Source organism: Leiobunum rupestre, chromosome 11 (genome assembly GCF_980474605.1).
Source record: "Leiobunum rupestre chromosome 11, qqLeiRupe1.1.hap1, whole genome shotgun sequence".
Lineage (NCBI taxonomy): Eukaryota > Metazoa > Arthropoda > Arachnida > Opiliones > Sclerosomatidae > Leiobunum > Leiobunum rupestre.
Window position 1 is genome coordinate 36,280,399 of NC_143394.1, and position 24,235 is coordinate 36,304,633.

At 36.3% G+C, this 24,235-nt stretch overlaps 1 protein-coding gene across 2 annotated transcripts in view; it reads left to right on the top strand.

Moving 5' to 3' along the window:
- The window catches only part of LOC149922432 (uncharacterized), a 71,542-nt gene that overhangs the window by 19,021 nt on the left and 28,286 nt on the right, over positions 1-24,235 (top strand). For both annotated transcript variants that reach the window (XM_090162931.1, XM_090162932.1), the window contains exon 2: positions 7,139-7,279. In XM_090162931.1, the coding sequence (XP_090019057.1) occupies positions 7,139-7,279 (141 nt within the window). The remainder of the gene's footprint in view (positions 1-7,138; positions 7,280-24,235) is intronic.

The window sequence follows — 24,235 nt, forward strand, 5'->3', positions numbered from 1 at the left end:
TGTCCCAAGAGATAAAATTATTTATAAATAACAATGAAACAATTGTCGATAATGTATTTAGAAATTTTTGAGGTATCTCCTAGTAAATAAAACCAGTTCTGTTATATTTAGGCTCGTTTTACTGTTGTTAGAACTTTTTTGTTCGTCATGTACATCACTGCTTTATTTTATTGAAACATTTCGTTGAGAAAAGGGGGTCCCATTTATTTGGTTTGCCTACCCTCGCGAAAATTCCCGGCGTCGCCACTGTATTATACTCGTAAATATTATTTGCGCGAAAAAAAAGCTGGGTCAAAACAAACGCCAAAAACAGGGTTGATTTACGAGCTGGGAAAGTTCGAGTCAGCCAGGAGATTCCTTTTCATTTAACCAGTGATCCACTTATGAGCGCGGTTCGAAATTGCATCATCCGCCAACGTCATCTCGCACTTCCACAACCCCGATCGGAATTTAGTCACTCAAAACCGGCGGATAGAAGAAAGCAAACGGAAATAGCCCCATCGGATGGAAAGGAAAAACCTCTCGGTCGCTTTCGTCATAACTCAGCGTAACGCCAAACCTCGTATCCTTCGCGCTTGCCCCAAAGTAGATAGTGATATGTTGCTCGATCCCTCTAAGGTCAAATTGGGGCTATTTTCTTCGTTAATAGCAGTCGAAATAGCCCTCGGAATCGCTACCCATATTTTCCCTTTGAATTACGTCCCTTATTTCAAATATAATGGTTTTAGCTTTGGTTAAAGCTATGCCAAGCGATGAATTCACTCTGGCACTCAAAGCAAAATAAAATAGACACTACTTACTAAGTAGTATTAGAAGAATTGTTTATGAAAGTTGCACTGCAAACTTGTAAACCTTAGACTATTTGGCCGAGTGATGCGGTAATAGCATAAGCTTATGGTAATAGTAAGAGTAGGGAGCCGTTAGCTCGCGTGGTTTGAAGGGCTTGCCGCCAGCCTTCTACGAAGTTTAACCCGGCCACCAGTAATTGTTTCACAAGTCACTATAGTTGACTTAGGCCTGTGTGGCTCCTTGGGTATTAGCTTAACTGATTATTATTATTATTATTATTATTATTATTAAAGGAAGAGTCAAAATCTTTGTGTGTTTTGACCTGACGCGATTACTAACGTTGATAGACCCTTCTTGGCTGTATAGGGTTTGGTGGACATCTGTAAACTAGGAGCAACAAACACAACACCCCACACAAGGAGAACGCAACCCGTCAAAAGTCGTGGATTTTCTTCTGTACAATTTTCATTGGTTAGACGCTTTACTTAGCGCCTGCTGCCGTCGGAAGGGGAAAATTCGGAATTTTTGCCCCCCCCCCCGCCCGTAAAACGTTCAGTTTCCTCCAATGAAATTCGTACACAACCCTTCGTTAGCGTTTTTAAAGGCTAGCTGCGTTCTCCTTGAGTTTGTTGCTCCTAGCTGTAACCGACCTTTGAGAAGAACATAAATAAAACATGTGTATATAAAATAATTATATATAATAAAATATTTTGTTTGTACAAAATAGATGACTTTGTATAAAAAAATTAATTTAATTGAACTTAATTAACAATATAGTGTCAGAAGCTGATATCATAGATTCAACTTAACCCTAATTATAAATAAATTTCAGTTAAATTGAAAACATTTCCGTTCCTATAAACCAGTAAAATGAAGAATAAAATAATAAACAATGGGAATTATTCATTACACTTGCAGTCTTTGTAGCAAGAAATCAAACTATGAAAATATCTGCTTTGGAAACTATATCTTAGTGTTTTTATCAATTTAATATATGTCTTGGTTATTAATGAAGCAGAAAAGGTAATTAAGGAAATATAATTAAAGACCAACTTTTGTTATGTACAGTATTTTTAACAGATGTTAAACCAAATTTAAACTTAAGCATTGGCTATAATTACATAATTCGTAAAGTATTCGCTTTAGTGTCGTGTATAACAACCGAATAGCACAAATATCTTAGGTAAGGTCTAAAATGAAAATAAATAAGTTTAGAGGTAAGTTATCACTACACCAAAAAAACACAAGAAAAAAGCTACGCGGGTCGATACACTTTTCTACTAAATAAAGATGCACCGATATATCGGCCTATTTTTCTAAAATCGGTATCGGCCAATATCGGCTTAAACGAAGCCGATATTGGCCGATACCTGTATTCGAAAAATATTTGCAGGAAAAACATTTTAAAATGACTACCTTATGAGAATATTTTATTGCCACAACCTTACATTTCCTTTTAAAAAGGCAAGTTCTTCGACAATGCTTGGCTTTAGTCTATTTCTTAATTTTTTTAGAAGCTTTCCGGTCGTACTAAATAGTCTTTCACTGTCAAAACTGGATGCAGGTGCCGGCAGATATATTCTAGCAAGGCTGGCAAGAATTGGTAATCGTTCTCTATTCGAAAACATTGCTTGTCTTGGGGATGAGAGGTTCATCAAAGAATGATTGACAGCGCCACGTACGCCAGACTTCAGAAGCTAGACCATTTTATTAGACAGGGGTGTTTGGATTGTAAACCAATTAAAATATACGATTTGTGATTGAAAATATGTATCACGTTAAATGAATAGGAACATATTCGGATATGCTCTTGCAAACATTCTTAAAAAAATTAAAATAAAATGGTAAGACAGTGCACTTAACCGTCTTTTACAATGATTTTATCATATACACTATACTGTTATGATTAGAGTACGGCGGAACAAATAAATTAACCGGCAAAATTTTGATTAATCATAAAAACTTTGGTTAACTGTTTATTTATGAACATTTTATACGAATAAACAACGATTTAACATGCAAAAATAATCGTTTTTTTCTGATATTTTTTGGATAATTATCGGTTATGAATAAAAATAAATAATTGGATAATTTCTTATTCAAACGCCGATCTCTAGTTATGATCGATGACTTTGTTAATATCGGTCACGGATAGCCGATATTTCGGCCGGCCGATATATCGGCTGTACCCATATCGGTGCATCCCTAACTACAAAATTATGAAAATATCGATTTTTTTTTAATATTTTCAAATATTAAAACAAGGGGTCATGAAACATTTTAAACTTTATGCATTTTAACTCGATAAAGCATCCTTTAAACGCGTCCACTAGAGAGAGCATATACAAAATCGGCAATTCACGATTGCCATAAGATATTTGCTTTCCCTACAAACCGCTATTTTAAGAATGACGATTTTTCCTGGAGTAGTTCGGTTGTAGAGTAAAGTTTGCCGTAGACACTCGGTATAAAAATAAGAAACAAGAAAGGTTTTAACGTTCTTTCTCTATATTGATCGGATGAAAAGAAGGACACTACATACATAGGCTATCTTTGGAAAAGAACCCTAGTTATAAGGAAAATACCCAATATCGGTGGACAGCGCGCTCAAAGGCCGGGGTATAGGTAAAGTAGGCGCTAGCTAAATAAACCACTCTTTACCTTTGACGTAGAGGGTCATTTTAGCCTGGAAAAGGTATCTAGACGCTGAGGGTCTTTAGGCGCGACCATCAGTATCGCTTCCCCTCCTTATTTGGGCAAATGCTGGATTTGGCCACTCACGGTGTCCTGTCGGAGTCCACGTCGTAAAAACGGAAATCGGTGAAAAAAATCATGGCGGGGAGAGGGCTAAATTCTTATAAAAGCATTTCCGGAAACGGAGGAAACTTGCCAAGAAAACAAGCTACCCTCGCGAATCTACCTTAAAGTCAATATTCCACGTCCTATAGAATGCCAATAAAAGCATTTTATTTCGAGCCAGCACTGTAATGCTTTTAAAAATGAATAAAATTTATTTATCGGGTCAAACCAAATAGCATCGGCTGAACATAAGCTATATACTAAAAAATATATTGAGAACTGTAAAATAAAGTCAACTGGTTTTTTGAAACTATGGGGATCGATTCCAAAAATCAGCGGTTTAAAATAATCTTCCACCCTTATCTTGTGAAGTATCACTTTCCCTACGCTCTTATAAAAAAAGGTTTTTTAATTGTATGTTAAGGGTCTAAGAAAATATAGGGTTAATATATACGCTCTTAAGGGTTTTTGTCCCAAATATTAAAACTGGGAAAGGTGTATAAACGGTGTTATATTACCCGGTAGGGTGTAGTTCCTTAAAGGCAGTAGTTTAGTACCCTAAAGGGAGTAGTTTAACGCTTTAAAGGGAGTATTGTAGAACCCTTAAGGAAGTAGTGTAACGCCCTGAAGGGAGTAGTTCCCTTAAGGCAGTAATAAAGTACAACAAAGGGAGTAGTTTAACACTTTAAAGGGAGTATTGTAGAACCCTTAAGGAAGTAGTGTAACGCCCTGAAGGGAGTAGTTCCCTTAAGGCAGTAATAAAGTACAGCAAATGGAGTAGTTTAACACTTTAAAGGGAGTATTGTAGAACCCTTAAGGCAGTAGTGTAACACCCTGAGGGGAGTAGTTCCCTTAAGGCAGTAATTAAGTACCCCAAAGGGAGTAGTTTAACACTTTAAAGGGAGTATTGTAGAACCCTTAAGGCAGTAGTGTAACACCCTGAAGGGAGTAGTTCCCTTAGGCAGTAGTTTAGTACTCCAAAGGGAGTAGTTTAACACTTTAAAGGGAGTATTGTAGAACCCTTAAAGCAATAGATTAGTATCCTAAAGGGAGTAGTTTAACGCTTTAAAGGGAGTATTATAGAACCCTTAAGGCAATAGATTTGTATCCTAAAGGGAGTAGCTTCCTTAAGAGAGTAGTTTACTACCCCATAAGGAGTAGTTTAACACTTTAAAGGGAGTAGTTTAACACTTTATAGGGAGTATTGTAGAACCCTTAAGGAAGTAGTGTAACGCCCTGAAGGGAGTAGTTCCCTTAAGGCAGTAATAAAGTACAACAAAGGGAGTAGTTTAACACTTTAAAGGGAGTATTGTAGAACCCTTAAGGAAGTAGTGTAACGCCCTGAAGGGAGTAGTTCCCTTAAGGCAGTAATAAAGTACAACAAAGGGAGTAGTTTAACACTTTAAAGGGAGTATTGTAGAACCCTTAAGGAAGTAGTGTAACGCCCTGAAGGGAGTAGTTCCCTTAAGGCAGTAATAAAGTACAACAAAGGGAGTAGTTTAACACTTTAAAGGGAGTATTGTAGAACCCTTAAGGAAGTAGTGTAACGCCCTGAAGGGAGTAGTTCCCTTAAGGCAGTAATAAAGTACAACAAAGGGAGTAGTTTAACACTTTAAAGGGAGTATTGTAGAACCCTTAAGGCAGTAGTGTAACACCCTGAGGGGAGTAGTTCCCTTAAGGCAGTAATTAAGTACCCCAAAGGGAGTAGTTTAACACTTTAAAGGGAGTATTGTAGAACCCTTAAGGCAGTAGTGTAACACCCTGAAGGGAGTAGTTCCCTTAAGGCAGTAGTTTAGTACCCCAAAGGGAGTAGTTTAACACTTTAAAGGGAGTATTGTAGAACCCTTAAGGCAGTAGTGTAACACCCTGAAGGGAGTAGTTCCCTTAAGGCAGTAGTTTAGTACTCCAAAGGGAGTAGTTTAACACTTTAAAGGGAGTATTGTAGAACCCTTAAAGCAATAGATTAGTATCCTAAAGGGAGTAGTTTAACGCTTTAAAGGGAGTATTGTAGAACCCTTAAGGCAATAGATTTGTATCCTAAAGGGAGTAGTTTATCACTTTAAAGGGAGTATTGTAGAACCCTTAAGGCAGTAGTTTAGTACCCTAAAGGGAGTATCTTCCTTAAGAGAGTAGTTTACTACCCCATAAGGAGTAGTTTAACACTTTAAAGGGAGTAGTTTAACACTTTAAAGGGAGTAGTTTAACACTTTAAAGGGAGTAGTTTAACACTTTAAAGGGAGTAGTTTAACACTTTAAAGGGAGTATTGTAGAACCCTTAAGACAATAGTTTAGTATCCTAAAGGGAGTAGTTTATCACTTTAAAGGAAGTAGTGTAACACCACAAACGGTGTAATGAAGGAACCAAAACGGAGGACCAAAGCACCCCAAACAGTGTAAATAAACACCCTAGAAGGAAATATCCTTTATAAACGTGTTAAGGTGTTCAATTCGAGACAAGAAAAAACCCTTCAACTTTTGAAAATAAACCTTTTTTTTAAGAGTGTAGGGCATAACATGGTCTATTCCGTCATCTTACACTCTTAAAAAAAGGGTGTTTTAATGGTATATTAAGGGTGTAATATCTATAAAAAAAACACTCTTTAATGTTAATTTAAACGCCATAAAGGGATTTTAACTGTCCCAAAATAAAAACCTGAAAAGGTGTATAAAGGGTGTTATATTAACCCGTAAATTGAGTGATTTAACACCTGGTAAGGGTGTAGCTCCCTTAAGGCAGTAGTTTAGTACCCTAAAAGGAGTATTTTAACACTTTAAAGGGAGTATTGTAGCACCCTTAAGGCAGTAGTTTAGAACACTAAAGGGAGTAGTTATAAAACTTAAAAAGGGAGTATTATAGAACCATTAAGGGAGTATTGTAGAACCCTGAAGGGGGTAGTGTAACACCCTGAAGGGAGTCGTTTGGTACCCTAAAATGAGTAGTCTTGTACCCTAGAGGGAGTAGATAATAACCCTGAAGGGAATAGTTTTATACCACAAACTGTTAACAAAAGAACCAAAACGGAGGACATAAGCACCCCAAACAGTGTAAATAAACACCCTAGCAGGAAAACTGCTTTTCAAGGTGTAGAATAACATCCTTTATAAACCTGTTAAGGTGTTAAATATGGGACTAGAAAACACCCTTAAAGGTTTGAAAAGAAACCCTTTTTTTTAAGAGTGTAGGGTAATGGGATTGTCTTCGCAAGAAAGGGGAAGGAAATTTTAGAAATCGACATGTTATAGCGTAAGAAATATTCTGTCTCCTGTTGACGTCACCCAGATGCGGTATTTCCCCAAAAAACGCGTCTTCGTTCCAATGTCATGCCCAGGAACTCCTAACTAGAACCTCATTTCCGGTCTTATCAACCATTGTCGTATGACGCTCCCTCGATATTTCGTAGGCATAAGAAAACGAAATCGCCTTAGCCTAATAAGGAACCGCACTTTCCTATAAGCTAAGCAGCAAAGCCATAATGGCTCGTTTTTCCCGGCGCGTAAAGCCGACTGCGCTCTGCAAATAATAACCCAGATTTTATTTTTCCCTCCTCAGCGCTGGTGCCCGTGGGTGACATTTGTACGAAGAACGAAGACTGCGTCAGCGACACTGGTCTCTTGTGTGACCTCTCCACTCAAAAATGTATTTGTCACGACGACACCAAAGTCATTTCTCCCGATGGAAAATGTGTTCCGAGTAAGTATTTTTTTTTGCTACTTTTTGTCGTAATCTATTTTATCAACAGAGGGTCGTGTGATCAGAATAAAATATCAGGGGTTTTAACTACTTTTTTCTAGTTATCATTAACGTATTAAATATAATAATTTTGACTTACGATGAATGATATTATTCTTCATTACCCCATTAGAAGTGAAGGAAACATGTGCTCATCTAAGTCAAGATTATATCTTAAAGGGAGTATGAACTTTAATGTTTATGGTGGTTCAAGAAATTTCACATTTAGGTCACCAGGTTTAACAGGAGCTAAAACCAGTCGTACAATTTGATTTCGTTCATACTGTCTCCTTCTACAGTTAATTTCTTTCTTGAGGCCAAGGCTTAATGAAAATGTACACGTTTTCATAACGAAAATCGATAAACTATTAAATTGTTACATAAAATTATCTATTTTAAGCACACTCTTCGGTTCTGAATGTACTTATTTTGAAATTTGAGAAAAAAATGTCAACATTGTGAAAACAACTAGTACCTTGCTTTCAGTAGCTATATCGAGGGGTTTATAGAGACATAAGTTATTTGGTTCACTTAATTTTCTAAAAAAAAAAACAAAAAATCATATTTCTAATTTCAAACTAGCGTTTTTTCAAAATTCTACTACATTGTTTCCAACCCTGTAAGCCAGGGATGGGATTTACGTTAGTACATTTTTTACTCGTTAGGTGGTGAGGGAAACGACTATTTTTCTCCTATAGAGAATAGGCAATCGTTCCTTAATTAGTTAAATGCGTGCACAATAACAAGACCGCATTAAAAGGGATTACCACTAAGCTTGGGCCACTTGTACATCTCACAACAAAAACCAATATACATAATTATAAAACTTTAATGAGTTCATTATAAATATAAATTTTGAGCAAACATTGTACTATATTTTTTTACTTTTCAATGTATTTATTTCATAATTATCATTACATTAACAGAAATTGAAAAATCCACTTCCAAAGTTGATGCCGAGTGCCTACCAGTGACTAAATAGACCAATTTTTCAATACGCGAAGTCGTACCAGACGTATAAATTTAAAATTATCTATTTTGATGCCGAATTTTTCCTGACTTGATCTTTCGTTTATATTTCTTACATAAAACATTGAGTAAAAGAGTGTTAGAAATTGTTTGTCAATAAATATTTTGTCATATAAATAAAAAACCGCCATCTAGTGTAACTTAAAAGCGGGAAAATCATACCTCTAATGGCTGGGTTCTAAATGTTTGTTTCCATGTAAGCAAACACGAGCTAAGGCTTTCCAACGTTTACACTGATAGACGAAAATATTTAAAGGTGTTTATTTGTTGGTCGAATATCTGTAGAAATATCCAATTTTAATATTTTCAAAAGTTATTAAAACTTTTTGGACTACAAATAACGACAAAAAGAACGTAAATGGGGCATCGAACTTTTTCCCTCATCACTCGACGTGAAAGTTACTAGGCGGGAAATCCAACCTTTTGGGCTTATCAGCTCTTGAAACATGTACCATCGCAGGCTCGAACTGATTTATCAAAATATGTTTTTCAGAATAAAAATAGTGCGAGCTGAAATTCGTTATTTAAGTTATTTTCTAAAGCTATTTCACTAGAAAAATATGGTTTATAGATAGGTAATTATCTTTACGGGGGGTAATTCCGACAGTCTACATCTTTATGCGATTAATACAGGCGAAAACATTATAACCGTGACGGGGTTTATGCTTACGCGCTATTGTGAACTCCCTCGAGCTTGCGAAATAACATGTTTCCCGTTTACAACCTTAATGGATACTTCTATCTTCAGAGTTAAATAATACAGTGCTGAGAAACTTAACTTTAAATAGATTATTTGAAAAAGATTATTTACAAAATATTATTTGCCAAAGATTACTTGCCAAAGATTATTTGCTAAAGATTACTTGCCAAAGATTAATTGCTAAAGATTATTTGCCAAAGATTATTTGCCAAAGATTATTTGCCAAAGATTATTTGCTAAAGATTATTTGCTAAAGATTACTTGCTAAAGATTATTTGCTAAAGATTACTTGCTAAAGATTACTTGCTAAAGATTACTTGCTGAAGATTACTTGTTGAAGATTACTCGCTAAAGATTACTCGCTAAAGATTGCTTGCTAAAGATTACTTGCTAAAGATTACTTGCTAAAGATTACTTGGTAAAGATTACTTGGTAAAGATTACTTGGTAAAGATTACTTGCTAAAGATTACTTGCTAAAGATTACTTGCTAAAGATTACTTGCTAAAGATTACTTGCTAAAGATTACTTGCTAAAGATTACTTGCTAAAGATTACTTGCTGAAGATTACTTGCTGAAGATTATTTGCTGAAGATTATTTGCTGAAGATTATTTACTGAAGATTATTTACTGAAGATTATTTACTGAAGATTATTTACTGAAGATTATTTACTGAAGATTATTTACTGAAGATTTTTTACTGAAGATTATTTACTGAAGATTATTTACTGAAGATTATTTACTGAAGATTATTTACTGAAGATTATTTACTGAAGATTATTTACTGAAGATTATTTACTGAAGATTATTTACTGAAGATTATTTACTGAAGATTATTTACTGAAGATTATTTACTGAAGATTATTTACTGAAGATTATTTACTGAAGATTATTTACTGAAGATTATTTACTGAAGATTATTTACTGAAGATTATTTACTGAAGATTATTTACTGAAGATTATTTACTGAAGATTATTTACTGAAGATTATTTACTGAAGATTATTTACTGAAGATCATTTGCAAAAGATCATTTGCAAAAGATCATTTGCAAAAGATTATTTGCAATATTATTTAAGATTATTTAAGATTATTCGTTAGCAAATATTGCATTGATATCTTTTGTCTTGGGGTACTCCACAGTTGGAGGTAGCCCCTTGAAATTCGGCAATAGAGTAAACATATAGACAAAACGTCAGGTTGTCTGGAAACAACGGTTGATTAGAGCAGACTGTATAAAGGGCTACACCTTTACAACATTTATACCTTTGTAACATTTAGGGAGCTATGAAAACTAATGGCATATGAAATTTTAAATATTCAAAAGCGTAGTCGGTCTTAATTAACTTGGATATACAGCTATAATAAAGCGCCCAAAAAAATAACTAGCTCTACCTCCCTTTGCACTAATTAATCACTCATACAGGCTCCGTTTAAGGTAAATCTCGACCCCCCCCCCCTTCCACCCCGTTGCGTTGAGAGCGGTGGAAAGGTTATATATAGCGTATTGACTCAACTACGGCACCTGTATAATTATTTCAGCGGGTCGGCAGAAGAAATATTTTCCAAACCAGTCGCCCGAACCCCGCGAGTCGCCTTCCCCGCAACCCATGTTAATGACACTTCTCCTTGTAGCTCCTTAAACGCGTTATGGCGAAAAACGCTATATCGTAAAGGTATATAATTTATGCCTTTTCAAATAACATTCTACGCAAAGGCTTAGCCGATAGCTCCTTTCCAGGAGGACCCGCCTTAGGCCAGTCGCTCACTGCTCTTCGTAACGTCTCCGTCCTACCTTTCACAAGCCTTTGCTTCGTAACGGAGACAATGTCTTGTGGAAGGCAAGACGGATACGAAACTGAGAGTCAGTGGGCGCCTAGCCTTAGCTTTAACCTATTCAGACTCTCCTTAGAACATATTTTATAAATGGTCAGATTTTAAACTTTCCGCGCGATATACCGTTTTCGATTGAATTTTGGTTCCACCAGCTGTTTCAATCTTAATATTTGTTTAGATTACTTACCTACGCACGATCTGGGTGTAAGTAGGTAAAATGAAGTGTTTTAATTTTAAATGGTGATATACTTGAAATAATTTATATTAAAAGTTGGTCAAGTTTAGAACCAAAAATAGTTTGTTGCTTCTAGGTCAAACTGGCGTTATATTTTTTTATTGTAGAGTGTTTCTACTGCGATGTCACAGAAAAAATATGAACAAAATAGCGGCTCGTGTTAATAGTCTATCAGCGGCGTACTTGAGATTATTTAAAGGGGTGTTAGATACCGGTTAAACTTCCGCGTAAATTGGTTCGAGCCCTTAAAAATACTTATCAATCAAATAAATGAACCCAGTTCAAACTAATTGCATTCAACTGGATACATTTACAAAATAAACCCAACCACTATCAATAAATCTTTCGAAATTTAGTCATAGCGGTTCTCTTTAACATAAAATCGATTCGCGGCTATTGAAATGATGTCAATAAATCCAAAGAAATACCTTAGAAACCGAACTTCCTTTCAGACATGAATAATCAATGTTGTCCATTACTCAAACTGAAACTTGACAAGCGAGCGGCTGCTAAATAGTCGCGAACCATCGCGACACAAATCTGCCAAAGGGCGTCACGCTAATAGAAAGAAACCTTTTTCTTTCGGCAATCACCCTGACCCTTACGCGCCCTTAAACGTAAATCGCGACCTATTTGTAAGGGACAACGGGAATATAAATGGGCGATACTCCGGCGCTCCAGATTCGGGAACCTTCACGCGAAACGTACATAATTGGGGAGTGTATTCGCAAAAACCGCGCTAGGCAGGTCTCGCTTTCAACCAAAGTCGTTCCTATCAGCCCCAAACGGTATTGATCCCGCCGAGTACGCCAGGAAACGCTTATCTAACAGTACGGTTAAACGTACAACGCGGGTTAGGTTTGCGGACCAATACAAACCTTATGACTGTATAGATGGCTATCGCTCGAGGCTGTCTTAGATTCGTCGTTACCTCTAAGTACATTCGCGTAAAATGGCGGGTATTCCGCGCCTTTACCGTCGGTTCTAGGTAACGGTCGCTCGGGCCGCTTCCAAAAAAGGGTTGAGCTGAGTGGCGCCGTGGAGCCTGCCACTTCCATACGACTTGTCTCCCTCGAAGCGTGCCGCGAACGGCCGATACAGAGTGAGTGTACGCGTCGGGTCGCCAGCCGTATTCCGGCCGGGGAGCGACTATTAAACGAAGCGTGCTTTTACAAGTTTGTGTCTCGCATCCTGCTTGGAAAGGACAGCGCTCAACCTTTATTTGAACCGGTAATGTAGGTCCCAGCGAAACGAAAGAGGAGAGGGCCCGGCCAAGCTCGATAACTTCTTTGTTTCCCTGACTTAATCGACGCGTTAGAGAGAACTCAAACAAAACGTTTTCACTTTTTATACGGACCCGGATCTCGCGCGTTTTTCGCCGTCAAACGCTGCGTTAGCTAAAAAAAAACGTTCGGGACGTCATTTTAAAAAGTCGATTTGGCGAAGGGACTTAGATGGGCTTTAAAAAAATTGCAAAAAGCGCTCTCATTTACACTTTGAAGGTTTTTTAAGTGTCTCTCCCAAAATATCCAGAGTTTCTTTTTAACTGTAATGATCGAAAAGGATTTTTTTGCAGCCCACTTTCCTAAGTTTATAAAGTTAGACAATCTTGATGAGTAATTAAATCGGAAATTGCTTTCTGACGAGATGGCTTTGTTGAACGTGACCTCCAAAAATCTCCACATTTCGTAGGTTAATTGCGCCTGACGTCATCTCAGTTGGGTGAGGGGCTTGGTTTTCGTAAGCGTGGTTGATTCATAAAACTTTTGACCTAATTGCGCGAATCGGCAAAAATAATTTAAAAAAATTTAATACATATTTTTTTAGAAATTTCTAAATTTAATTCTAGCTTTCGATTTAAATATGATGCGCCCGTTAATAAAAGAAAATTTAAGCAGCTCTACGGATATACAGGGTGTTGTAAAAGGTGATGCAAAAATTTTAAGGAGTTGAGAAGTATGCCAGGAGCTTCAAAGTGTGGCCTACTAGCCAACATTTCAAATCAAAATGCAAAAATGGATCAGTGATCCATTTTTTTCTCTCGTACTTTTTTGGTGGATCAAACTTTTATTCAAACGAACCAACTAGTTGACTCAACTCAAGTTGACTGACCTAGTTGGGTCAAAAAGTTGCCTCGTGTGAAAGGCCTTTAGTAGGCTGCAACAAGCGCAAAACGAAGCAGCAGGGAATTTCCATTTCAGGGGTACGATGAATTTGAGAATTCGTGGAAATTGAGATAATTAACGAAACAAATGAGTAAATAAGAAATTTTCAATGAGTTTAATTAAACACAGAAGAACAAAGTAGGAAAATGTATATTTTGTACAAGTTTACTTTTTTACGCTGGTTACCTCGATTTGGAAAATGGGGAAAAAACAGGCATACTTAACAACTTACACCCTACAACTCCTTAAAATTTTTGCATAACCTTAGAAACACCCTGTAAATAGTTATATGGGACAGAAAGTACTTTAGAGCAAAGTTAGCAGAGTCCCACTATAGCCATTACACTTCGGCGCCCATAATTCTTAAAAATAATATTATAGGTTTATATCTCGTTATGCGCGGCGCTTTTAAAGGAAGGGTGATCTTTAGGGCCTTGGAGGTCATTCCGAGGAAAGCGCGCGACACCATATGGTATTGCTTTGGTACAATCCATCTTGGGTCTGTTTTAATAAGAAATACCTCGAATTCCATAACTTTCGCTTATACGTAATCTTGGTCCCAACAACTCTTTAGATTCGCCAGCATCCGAGCTCGCTCCCAATTCATTTCGTTTTTCACTAGAATCGGGAGAACCACTAGCACTAATTAAAAGCAAATTGTACGAAATTCCGAGAATTTTGCACTCTTAATTTCGAGGCGATCTGATAATTGGAGGCGTTCTATTAAGGTTTGCCGAATTGCGTAGAAAAATGTCGGTTTTTGGCAACCATTTTTATTACGGTAGAATTCCTTTATAGTCTCTAATATAACGTCGGAATTCGTTATCTCTCCAACACCGACCTCATTTGAATATTTCGCGCCAAATATAGAAATTCCGGACATTTTAATGCCTTTACAAAGACTAAATAAACACTACGATAGCGTGCATTTTAAATGACATACAACATTGGAATAGTATCTGATTAAATTGACTCCGAAATCGAAACGCGTTTGAAATTCACGAATAGCTGATATGATAAAGAATAATTTTCTAGGTTTCATTTATTAAATCAAGAATGCATTTAGATATCAAAACGCAAATATAGATGGCGATTGTCTGTGTGAAAGAGTGTCAAAACGCAAATATAGATGGCGATTGTCTGTGTGAAATTGTTATTAAAACGCAAATATAGATGGCGATTGTCTGTGTGAAAGAGTGTCAAAACGCAAATATAGATGGCGATTGTCTGAGGGAAAGATTGTCAAAACGCAAATATAGATGGCGATTGTCTGAGGGAAAGATTGTCAAAACGCAAATATAGATGGCGATTGTCTGTGTGAAAGAGTGTCAAAACGCAAATATAGATGGCGATTGTCTGTGTGAAATTGTTATTAAAACGCAAATATAGATGGCGATTGTCTGTGTGAAAGAGTGTCAAAACGCAAATATAGATGGCGATTGTCTGAGGGAAAGATTGTCAAAACGCAAATATAGATGGCGATTGTCTGAGGGAAAGATTGTCAAAACGCAAATATAGATGGCGATTGTCTGAGGGAAAGATTGTCAAAACCCAAATATAGATGGCGATTGTCTGACGGAAAGGTGTCAAAAAAATTGAAATCAGACGCACCTTCGCTATACGACGTAGGAGAGCGTGCGGTTTAGTATCTTCTTAGGTACATGAACATATTCTCGATATTTTTAACCTAACTAGCGCCATTTACCTAAGCTTCTGATAAATCTAGAGCAAGAATTGTAAAATTGTCTGGTCTACCACAAATATGTAATTTTATACACCCTTTAATCAAATATAGATCAAACATTGCCCATGTATTGTTCCCGTTAGTCTAACCCTTCCATATTACGTACCTTCTTGGATGGATTCGTTCTGTAACGACCAGTCAGACAGCTTCCGTTTAGGCCCTTAAGTATACCAACAGCTTTTACGTTTACATATATCCCACCCTTATACGTACAGTTTCCAAGATGGCAGAGTGGTCTGTATCTCGTCTCATCCCACTTTTGCAAGCGTGGACCCATCCATCACTGTCCACATTTTCGGAAGGCAAAATTCCTTCTCTCGCTATACCTTTCTTATACAAAGAAGCGCGCGCTTCTTTCGTAATGTATTTCGTATATTCCCTCCTAGGCTATAGAAATACCCAAGGTGCCTCGAAGAATAGCATTTTTATCGGAGAATGCTAGAACCGTATATATATCGGAGAGAATGGTTGGGTCTCTTTTTAAATACATTTGTCGTTTTCCCAGCCTGGGCGTATCCTCTCTTCGCCCGCGATTACAATAACATAAGACTATTATATATATATCCGCTCACTTTTCCTACTAACCTCGGTCCGATAAATAAAGGTTTTTCCCAGCGTACAGCAGTCGAGTCTATATCTTTTCTCTTCCGTTAATTAATTCTTCCTTTCATACCGGAGTGCAACCGCGGTAGTCGACAGTTTTGATTACTATACGAACTAGGGTAAAGTCTTAACTGGGTTGGCCGCCCCTTGATTTGTACGTAAGCCGCGATTTGGCAAACCAGTTTCGCCGTCCCGTCATAATTCAGTTTCCATAATACGAGCCGAGGCTCCGTGTTGACTATGCGGACGACTTTATTATCCCAAACCTGGCGCGCTTTAGATACTCTCCGAAATAAGGTACACCACCTTATACAGAGGCCATTTATTTGAAGAATAATTATGTAAATAGGATTTTATGTATAGAAATAAGCGTTAAATATTTCGCTCTACCGTTGCCCTTTCGTATAGATGGCGTTAGTAGGACAAATACTCTAGATTAACTTCACCCTGAGCACATGAGTCGCGCGTGTGGAACACTTTTACAGGCTTCTGGTCTATTTTTACCGCTATTTAGAGACCTTTGTTAGAAATACGCGATTTTAAAACTTTTACGTACAAAATGAACGTAATAGTTTCACCAGTAACTTGTATATAATGTATAACTAAAGGAAGAAGTAGACGTGTAAGTGATATAAATTTAAAATTATAAGCTCGATGGAGTGTTGAATGTGAACTACGGAAACGTACATGTATATCGAATCACGGTTGAAAATTTAGCAAGTTTATTACTCCACGTACTAATGTAAAATGTAAAATATACTGTGTCATTAACTATTTACTTATATATAAACCATATTAACCCGATTTAGTAGTTAGAAATTCATAAAATTTCGAATTTTGGTACGTGCTATTTTGCTCTTCGGAACGTATTCCGAAAAATCAACGAGAGCCTGCGAAGGATCATGTTTCATTAAGCATACTTACCTCGTAAGATATATATATATATATACGTCTGATATAAAGCCATACTTCATTTATTCATCGAATTGTTAAGGCTGGAGAGGTCAATAACACATCAATCTACAGAAAAAAGATCAAAATTACTTTCGGTAATCGAGGATTTGGAAATTGGGCATTTACCCATTTTGGTGACGTCTTGATCTCTATTTATACCTCGAAATCTTATCTACAATTTTATGTTACGTACAATTCTTCAAATAGTCGTCCTGCGATGCCAACCGGCAGGTGACAATAAAATTGTCTTGTTGAAGGTTGTCCATGAACGGTACATAGTTTTCACGAGCTAATTTTATTGAGTTACATGGTATTGCCGTCTTAGGCACGACTAATTGAAAATTGTACACTCGGTTTGGCCACAGCCCATACTGGCGTTTATAGTTAGACCAATTTAATTTTAATAGGGTTGGTAAAAAACAGGCTTTTTTTATTTAAAAATCCAGTATGGTTAAAGGTGGTTGTAACCGGTGGTTTAAACCAGTTAAAGCTATTAATATAAAAATGCTCAAATTGCTTATATATAGCCCTCATTACTTCGAAAATGCTCAAATTGCCGGTTTCAAAATTACGTTTTTGCGCGTGACAGTACCTTTACATTGTGAGATATAGCAGGCTTATTTACCCGCTTTTATACCCTAACATGGCGGCGTATTTTCACGCGCAAAATGAATTTGAAGATCCCCTAATTGCTTATATCCAGCTCTCATTACTTGCGGCAAAAAATGAAGGTTAAGTTTTAATTTTTTAAATATTTATAATTCATTTCTCAATATTTTTTAATAAAACCAGGGTGGATTAAACCAGTATGGCCGGCTCTTGCCAACCCTGCATTTTATTTACATTTAAATATAGTTATTAGCATATTAACTGTATATAACCCATCGTTGGTATGCTAAATATAGCTGTAATTGTTAAAGCTAGAATAGAGCCTTCCATTTTAAACCTTGTCATTGGTTCTGTAATATTTGTATGACCTCACGGGAATTAACTAACTGTTAGCTCGTGTGGCATGATGGGCTTGCCACCTGTTTATTAAAAGTCGCTAGATGACTTAATTGGTCCTAAGGTGGTGCCTTGAGTATTAGCCTATAGCTGATTATGATTATGATAAGGTTGTCCGTATATTAAAATTCGATCAACAGCCGACAAATTTAATGAATAAAATCTTTAAAAAAAACAACAATGCACTCGAGGAATGCATTGTAGTTGCGGTGGATACTCGTTTCTACACACAATTCCTAATAGTTTCACGTACAGTGTAGCCGATGCCGACGCCGCTGTATTCTACATAGCTCTCCAATAATTAGGATATATCATGCCCTTGGTAGTCTTAATGAATTTTGGTTAATTTTTTAATGAACAGGGGAATTAATGAAGTGTAGATTGTTAATGCTTAGCGCTTTCGTTATGTTAAACGACAGGGTAATTGACATATTGTTTTTGATATTTGTTATTGAGAAAACGCTTCTATTCGACAAAACCTATCTCGGGTTATTGAAGTACATTTATTAAGTTAATGTACAAGATGATTGAAAAATTTAAATTTAAATTTAATATTAAAAATATATTTAATGCATAGGGGATTGTGGTATTTAAATGTCTGTTACACCTGGTTTCCCAGTGTGGTAGTTCCACGTTCCAAGGCTTAAATGTTACATATGTGCGTTTTCACAACAAAACCACTTATCTTTAATAATACAATTAACTGTATTCCATTTTTAAATAATTCAATTTATTAAACTATCAAAATTATAAATAATGAAATTTCGTTACATGGTAAATTATAATTAAGGTAAAAATTTTATAAAAGTTCTGCTACTTATTAATTTCCATGAAGTAAGAGAACTTTTATCAAATTTTCACCTTAAACTATCTTTAAAACAATATCAGTTTTTTCAACAGTCGCCATTTTGCTTATTTTTCTTAGCGTAGGATTTTTCCCTTTTCTTTATTCAGGGAAGAAAGTGTAGCACTCGTGTTACACTATTTAAAAACACTGGCGAATCGTTTCTAGTGTAGAATTGTTAATACAGAACTAAAGGCCAAACGTTTTGTAAAAGTGTAACAATAGAGTACCCTATCATTTCCACTATTTCCACTAATCGAAGGATGAGCTAAAATTATTATACCTGATTATCATTTAAATTGAGTGCTCTTACGATTCGGACCTTAGACTTCTAAATTTAAAACAAAATGTTCAAGCATTGTAATTAAGGCTGTTACTGGAAATGTATTCCTATTTAATAGATTTTAATATTTTGGGTCTATACATGTAGACTCGTAGACATAGGTGTTTGTAGGGGAAGCCACAACACAGAGGGCTGAAGCTAAAATCAATATGGAACCTAAACAGGGTGTTTTAATAGGTCATGCAAAACTTTTAAGGAGTTGTAGGGGGTGAAGTGAGAAGTTTGCCTGTTTTTTTCCCATTTTCCTACGATAAGTGAAAAGAGCGCCAGAGAGCTTCAAAGTGTGGCCTACTAGCCCCTAGAAGTAGGCTGTGACAAGCGCAAAACCCACTGGTAATTGCGGGCAACCCGTGGTCGAGTAACTTCGTTCCTGTTCTGTAAAACGAATAATACGTTTGTAACGAACCAGTCGTGGAGAAGTTCAAGAAAACAATTAAGTAATGTACCCAGAATGTGCCTGTCTCACGTAATCGACGATGGACATTGGTAAAAGTCCGTGTGACGGGGATGCGCCAGTTCGGGTACCTTTCCTGGTAGAGACGTTGAGCAGCCAAAGCATTTCAATCCGCTGTCCATACACGAAATGAATATCCGCCAGTTCTTCCGAAGTGAACCCCATTAATGAAGTTTGAAAGTGATAAGAAATCGTGGTCCATCACGACTTTAAATTCTGTTTAAGTTTACTTTTTTACGCTGGTTACCTCGATTTTTTTACAAAGTCCTTTTTTAACGATCACACGTTCGCATATCCATGCTGCTTGGTTTTGCGCTTGTCGCAGCCTACTTCCAGGGGCTAGTATGCCACACTTTGAAGCTGTCTAGCGCTCTTAACTTATCGTAGGAAAATGGGGAAAAACAGGCATACTTCTCAACTCACCCCCTACAGCTCCTTCAAATTTTTGCATAACCTTTTGAAACATCCTGTAGGTACGGCACTCCGGCAAGAGTAATTAGGATATTGGTCCAACTAGCGGAGACCCTTCAAAACTTGGTCGTTATACCCTTCGACGACCCAAACTAATGATCTCATTATACCGAAAAGACCTTTTAAGCATTCATTTTCTCTTACTAGGTACATACGAAAACGTTTTATTCAAACATACGCTTCGCTGATTTCCATTAATAAATCTTTTCTAAGAAGCTTAGATTTTCGACTTAATTCTTATAAAAGTAGAAAGAATATCCTACTGAGAAATTGGTGATGTTTTCCTGACAAAGTTTGTAAGATTTGAAAAAGAAACCTTTTAGTTACTCCGGGCAATTTCTCCTTATAATACGCGCTGGCCATCGTAACAAAATCTATTCGAGGCGTCTTCGCAGAAAAATTTTCTATTGTTTTTAGTTTACGCTTCAACTTATTCCGGTTGGTGGACTTGCAGGGGTAATCTAATTTGCAACTAGGTAACTCGTTAGCGAGATAGAACTAGAGAAAGCGTAGGATGGCCGACCGTTCCTACGGTCGGTTGAAGGGATAAATTAGTCCTTACCCCGTCCAATTTAAGAGCAACTAACCCTCGAGTATAGCGGATTCATCGATTGGGCTCTTGGCCCAATTATTCCGGGACCATTTTCTTTCAATCTTCGCCTCCATTTAATTTGATCGATTGAGGATGATTCTCTGCCATTCGTATCGCCGCGAACGTACCTCAATAATGAAGGCCTACGAATATAAATTTATTGAATTTCTCTGTTGTTTCGACTATACCACTGTTTACACGAATTCGAATCAAATGCTTCGTTCATTATTCAATTCCATTACTGGGCTGGCTCTGTTTCAATTTCACAATTAGGTCACTTCCTTTATTCAAAACCAAAATAAGGTACCTTTAAAGTTACTATTTAAGTATTTACATTATTACCTTCTAATATAAATATAGAATTTTTAAATTTTTTAGTTTAGAAATGTCATTTCTATCACCAGAAATTATAAATTTTATTTATATTCATGAAGAGGGTATACCGTTAAGTTGTACTCTCCAAAGAAAATATCATCATAAAACAATTAAACTTTCCACATTTATACAAATTTAAGATTATTTTTGCCTTTAATTTAATATTTAAAATTTAACTTCTTATTTTTTAAGGAAATTCTATTTAAGCATTTACAAAAATACGAAAATATTCACATAAATAAGTATTACCATAAGCGTATAATATTCTCACACTTCCTATTCTTAACACGCAAAAGTTTTACTGAGAGCTACTCACAAGACAGACTGCATTACGGGCTTAGTCGTCGTTTTGCGTCCGATCGCTCCCGCGTCACACGAAGCCTTTGACAGAGCCTCGCTAGGGGAATATTTTCTTCTTGCGATGACGTCACTTCGTTAGTAGCTCTCAGTAAAATATTCCCCAAAGTGAAAAACTTAAGATGCATTATTATAGATTTATGGTATTGCACGTGAAATAATTTTTTCATTTGCGGGTTTGGAATTTAACTTCGTAATTGAAAATTCGCGGTAAAATTCTAATAGCGGTATTATTAATTATAATAAATGAAGATCAATATGTTAAATACTTTTGATTTTACCCAGAAAAAGGCGCGAATTTGAAGCAGTATTGTAAAATTGATTGATGACTGAATTTTAGTTACGAGAGATATGAGGAGTTCGTCCCAATATTTGGTAAACGCGATGCTAAACGACTCCAACTGGTCCACCGAAGAGACCCAAGGTGAACTTTATCTCTCTCGGAGCGGTGATTATATTTCGAAGACCCCCTAAAGTGGCCGACTCTAGTCCGGCGAGATCAATGTTTTATTAGTATCCTCCAGGAAGGTCTGGTCAAACGACGCTCCGATCGAGAGCAGCGCTACCTTCGGCCCTGGTGGCCTTTCAGGGAATTCAATTTGACCGAGTGAAAGCGTCTTTCATTTCGATGAAAGACTACAGTGCACACTCTCTTTCGAACTCGCAACTTCGCGTGTGACTTTTTTCGACTTTTCCTTCCACTTTTATCCCCAAATTGTTTTCCTTTCGTGCGACTTTGTTATTGTATTTACCGTAATTCACTTTGTGCTTGGCGCCGCTTAGACTCTGGTCACTCGGCTCGTATATACTCCGGTTTCACCCTTTGCTATTTCGGTCGATGTTCAAATATTCGATATTTTACGTTTTTTCATATTTTGTCAAAGTTGGGCGTAATGTAGACCTATTTGAGATATGAAATTTCCCAAAAGGAGACGTCGCACTACCCATTTGATTTGCCATGGCAACCGAAAATGTTTTTAACCACTTAAGGGGGAAGAATACAGTAAAAGTCTCTTTTTCGTTCAAGCTGAACGTTTTTGTTTTAACAATTACATAATTTAATTATATTTTTCTTATTAGACTGAACCTTCCTCTAATGCTTGAAATAATTTTGATAATTCTAATATTAATAGTTAACGAGATATAGGGTCCTAACTAAAGGGTATTTTGGGTGCTTGCCCAACTTGTTTAGCTCCGGGGGTCCTAATTAAAACGTAATAACTTAATTACTTTAAAATTTAAAATTGTCAAAATTATTTTAAGCACTAAACAAGAGGCTGTTCTACACTTAAATAATAATTTTATAAGTTAAAATACAAAATTAAAAGAGTTCAGCTTGAAATAGCGCAAAAGTAGAAAATGGCCACTGCCTTAAAACCAAAAAAATCTCCATTAAAAAAGCATGGGATTTTCATGGTTCCTACGAATTTTTTTTTTAATTTGAAAATCACGAAATTGGTAATTTGGACCACATTTAGGTAAATTTCATCAAGTTTGGGTAAATTGGAACATTTTTGTGGTAACATTGTAACACTTTTTGGGTTAAAACAAGAAAAAATCTACATTTTTGGTTGCCATGGCAAATCGAATGGGTAGTGCAACGTCTCCTTTTGGGAAATTTCATATCTCATATAGGTCTACATTGCGCCCGACTTTGAACAAAATTGGCAATAAACACCTCGGGATTAGTTTCTGTTGAATTTCACTGACGTAAAATGCTATTCAATCTGGGTTTCTTATGTAGTTAATTTTTTCAAAATTTGTTGGAAATATTGATTTTTTTACCCTTAATTTACTTTTACCAACAATATTATTTTTTAATAATTATTTTTAAATTAAAAATTGATATATTTTTACTAATTTTCCATCTTTAGATATTTAAAAATATCTACGTAATTAATCATGAATTAAATGTATTTATATTTTAAGTAATATAAGAAACATTTCCACAATTCTTAGGCTCATTTAAAAATAAATTTACCTAGATTATAAATAGGAAGGTTATCTTACTTAAAACCACGATTTAAAGTAAATTAATTTGATTTAAATCAGTTATTGGTAGTAAATAGAAAAATACCAAAAGTAGTTACGGTGACAATCTCCAATAGCAATTACCAAATTAAAAATAATTACGATTATATATTTAAGATAATATTTTTAATTTTTAACCATATTTTGGTCCTAGTGAAAACCAAAGAAAATAAAGAAAGGAATAGAAATTACATCTCGGAATACGTAAGGGCTAGTCACTTCCGGTAATCTAATGACTGAAGCCTCTACTAATTAAATATTATTAACCGTAAGTTTATCACGCAAATTAATTAGCTTTTATAGTCGCCCGTAAGTTACAGTTTCTATTCCTCTTCTATATTTTCTTAATGAAAACCAGTCTATACCGTCGTCATAGCAACGGATAACTACAACCCAAAGCCTAGTCGACTTTGCCCAATCCGCAATATTGACGCTGCCTTTACCTTCTCCTGGGTTTCCCACGAACTGCACACTATCGCGAAATATAAGCGAGTTTATTACGGGAATAATCATCGGTTTAATACAAGTGTGAGCTACTTATTCTTCGGACGTACGATATAATCAGACTTGGTTCTCCGATAAGGAGGACGGCCGACTCTTTATCGCTTATCAAAGCTACGCTATTTGGCGCGGTTGGTCGAGTTAGTATCCCATTTTGGCTTCCTTTATGACAGAGCAGTCTCCCTAAACGCTCAAATTGTTTTTTTACAGCGGAAAATCACTACTTTTGATATGGTTGCTCCGCGCGATAATATTCGTTTTATTATTCGCCAGTTCCTCGCCAGGGGGCGATTTATCGCGTCAAACTATGAAAAGATTTCTCGTTTTATCACTGAGGGCTATAATCGTTTCCACGTTTTCACACCGTCCGATAACTTTTCTAGATTTCTAATTAGGCTACGAAAACGGTTTTCCAACGGTTTTACGACCTGGGCATCGTGAGCTGGAGGCTTGGAGCTGTAAAAAATTAATTTCTTTCAACCATAATAATCATCATAGAGCGTTACCTTATAGCGTAAGTTTATAATTACGTTTCACATAAGTTTGTCGGTTCCATATTTTCAGAGTGGCGCATTTTTACTTTGAGTCATTTCTAGAATGAACAGCCATTTTGGATATACTTTAAGGCAAATTCATTATGTCTAATACCATATGTAACATAATCACTCATAAGTATGCCAT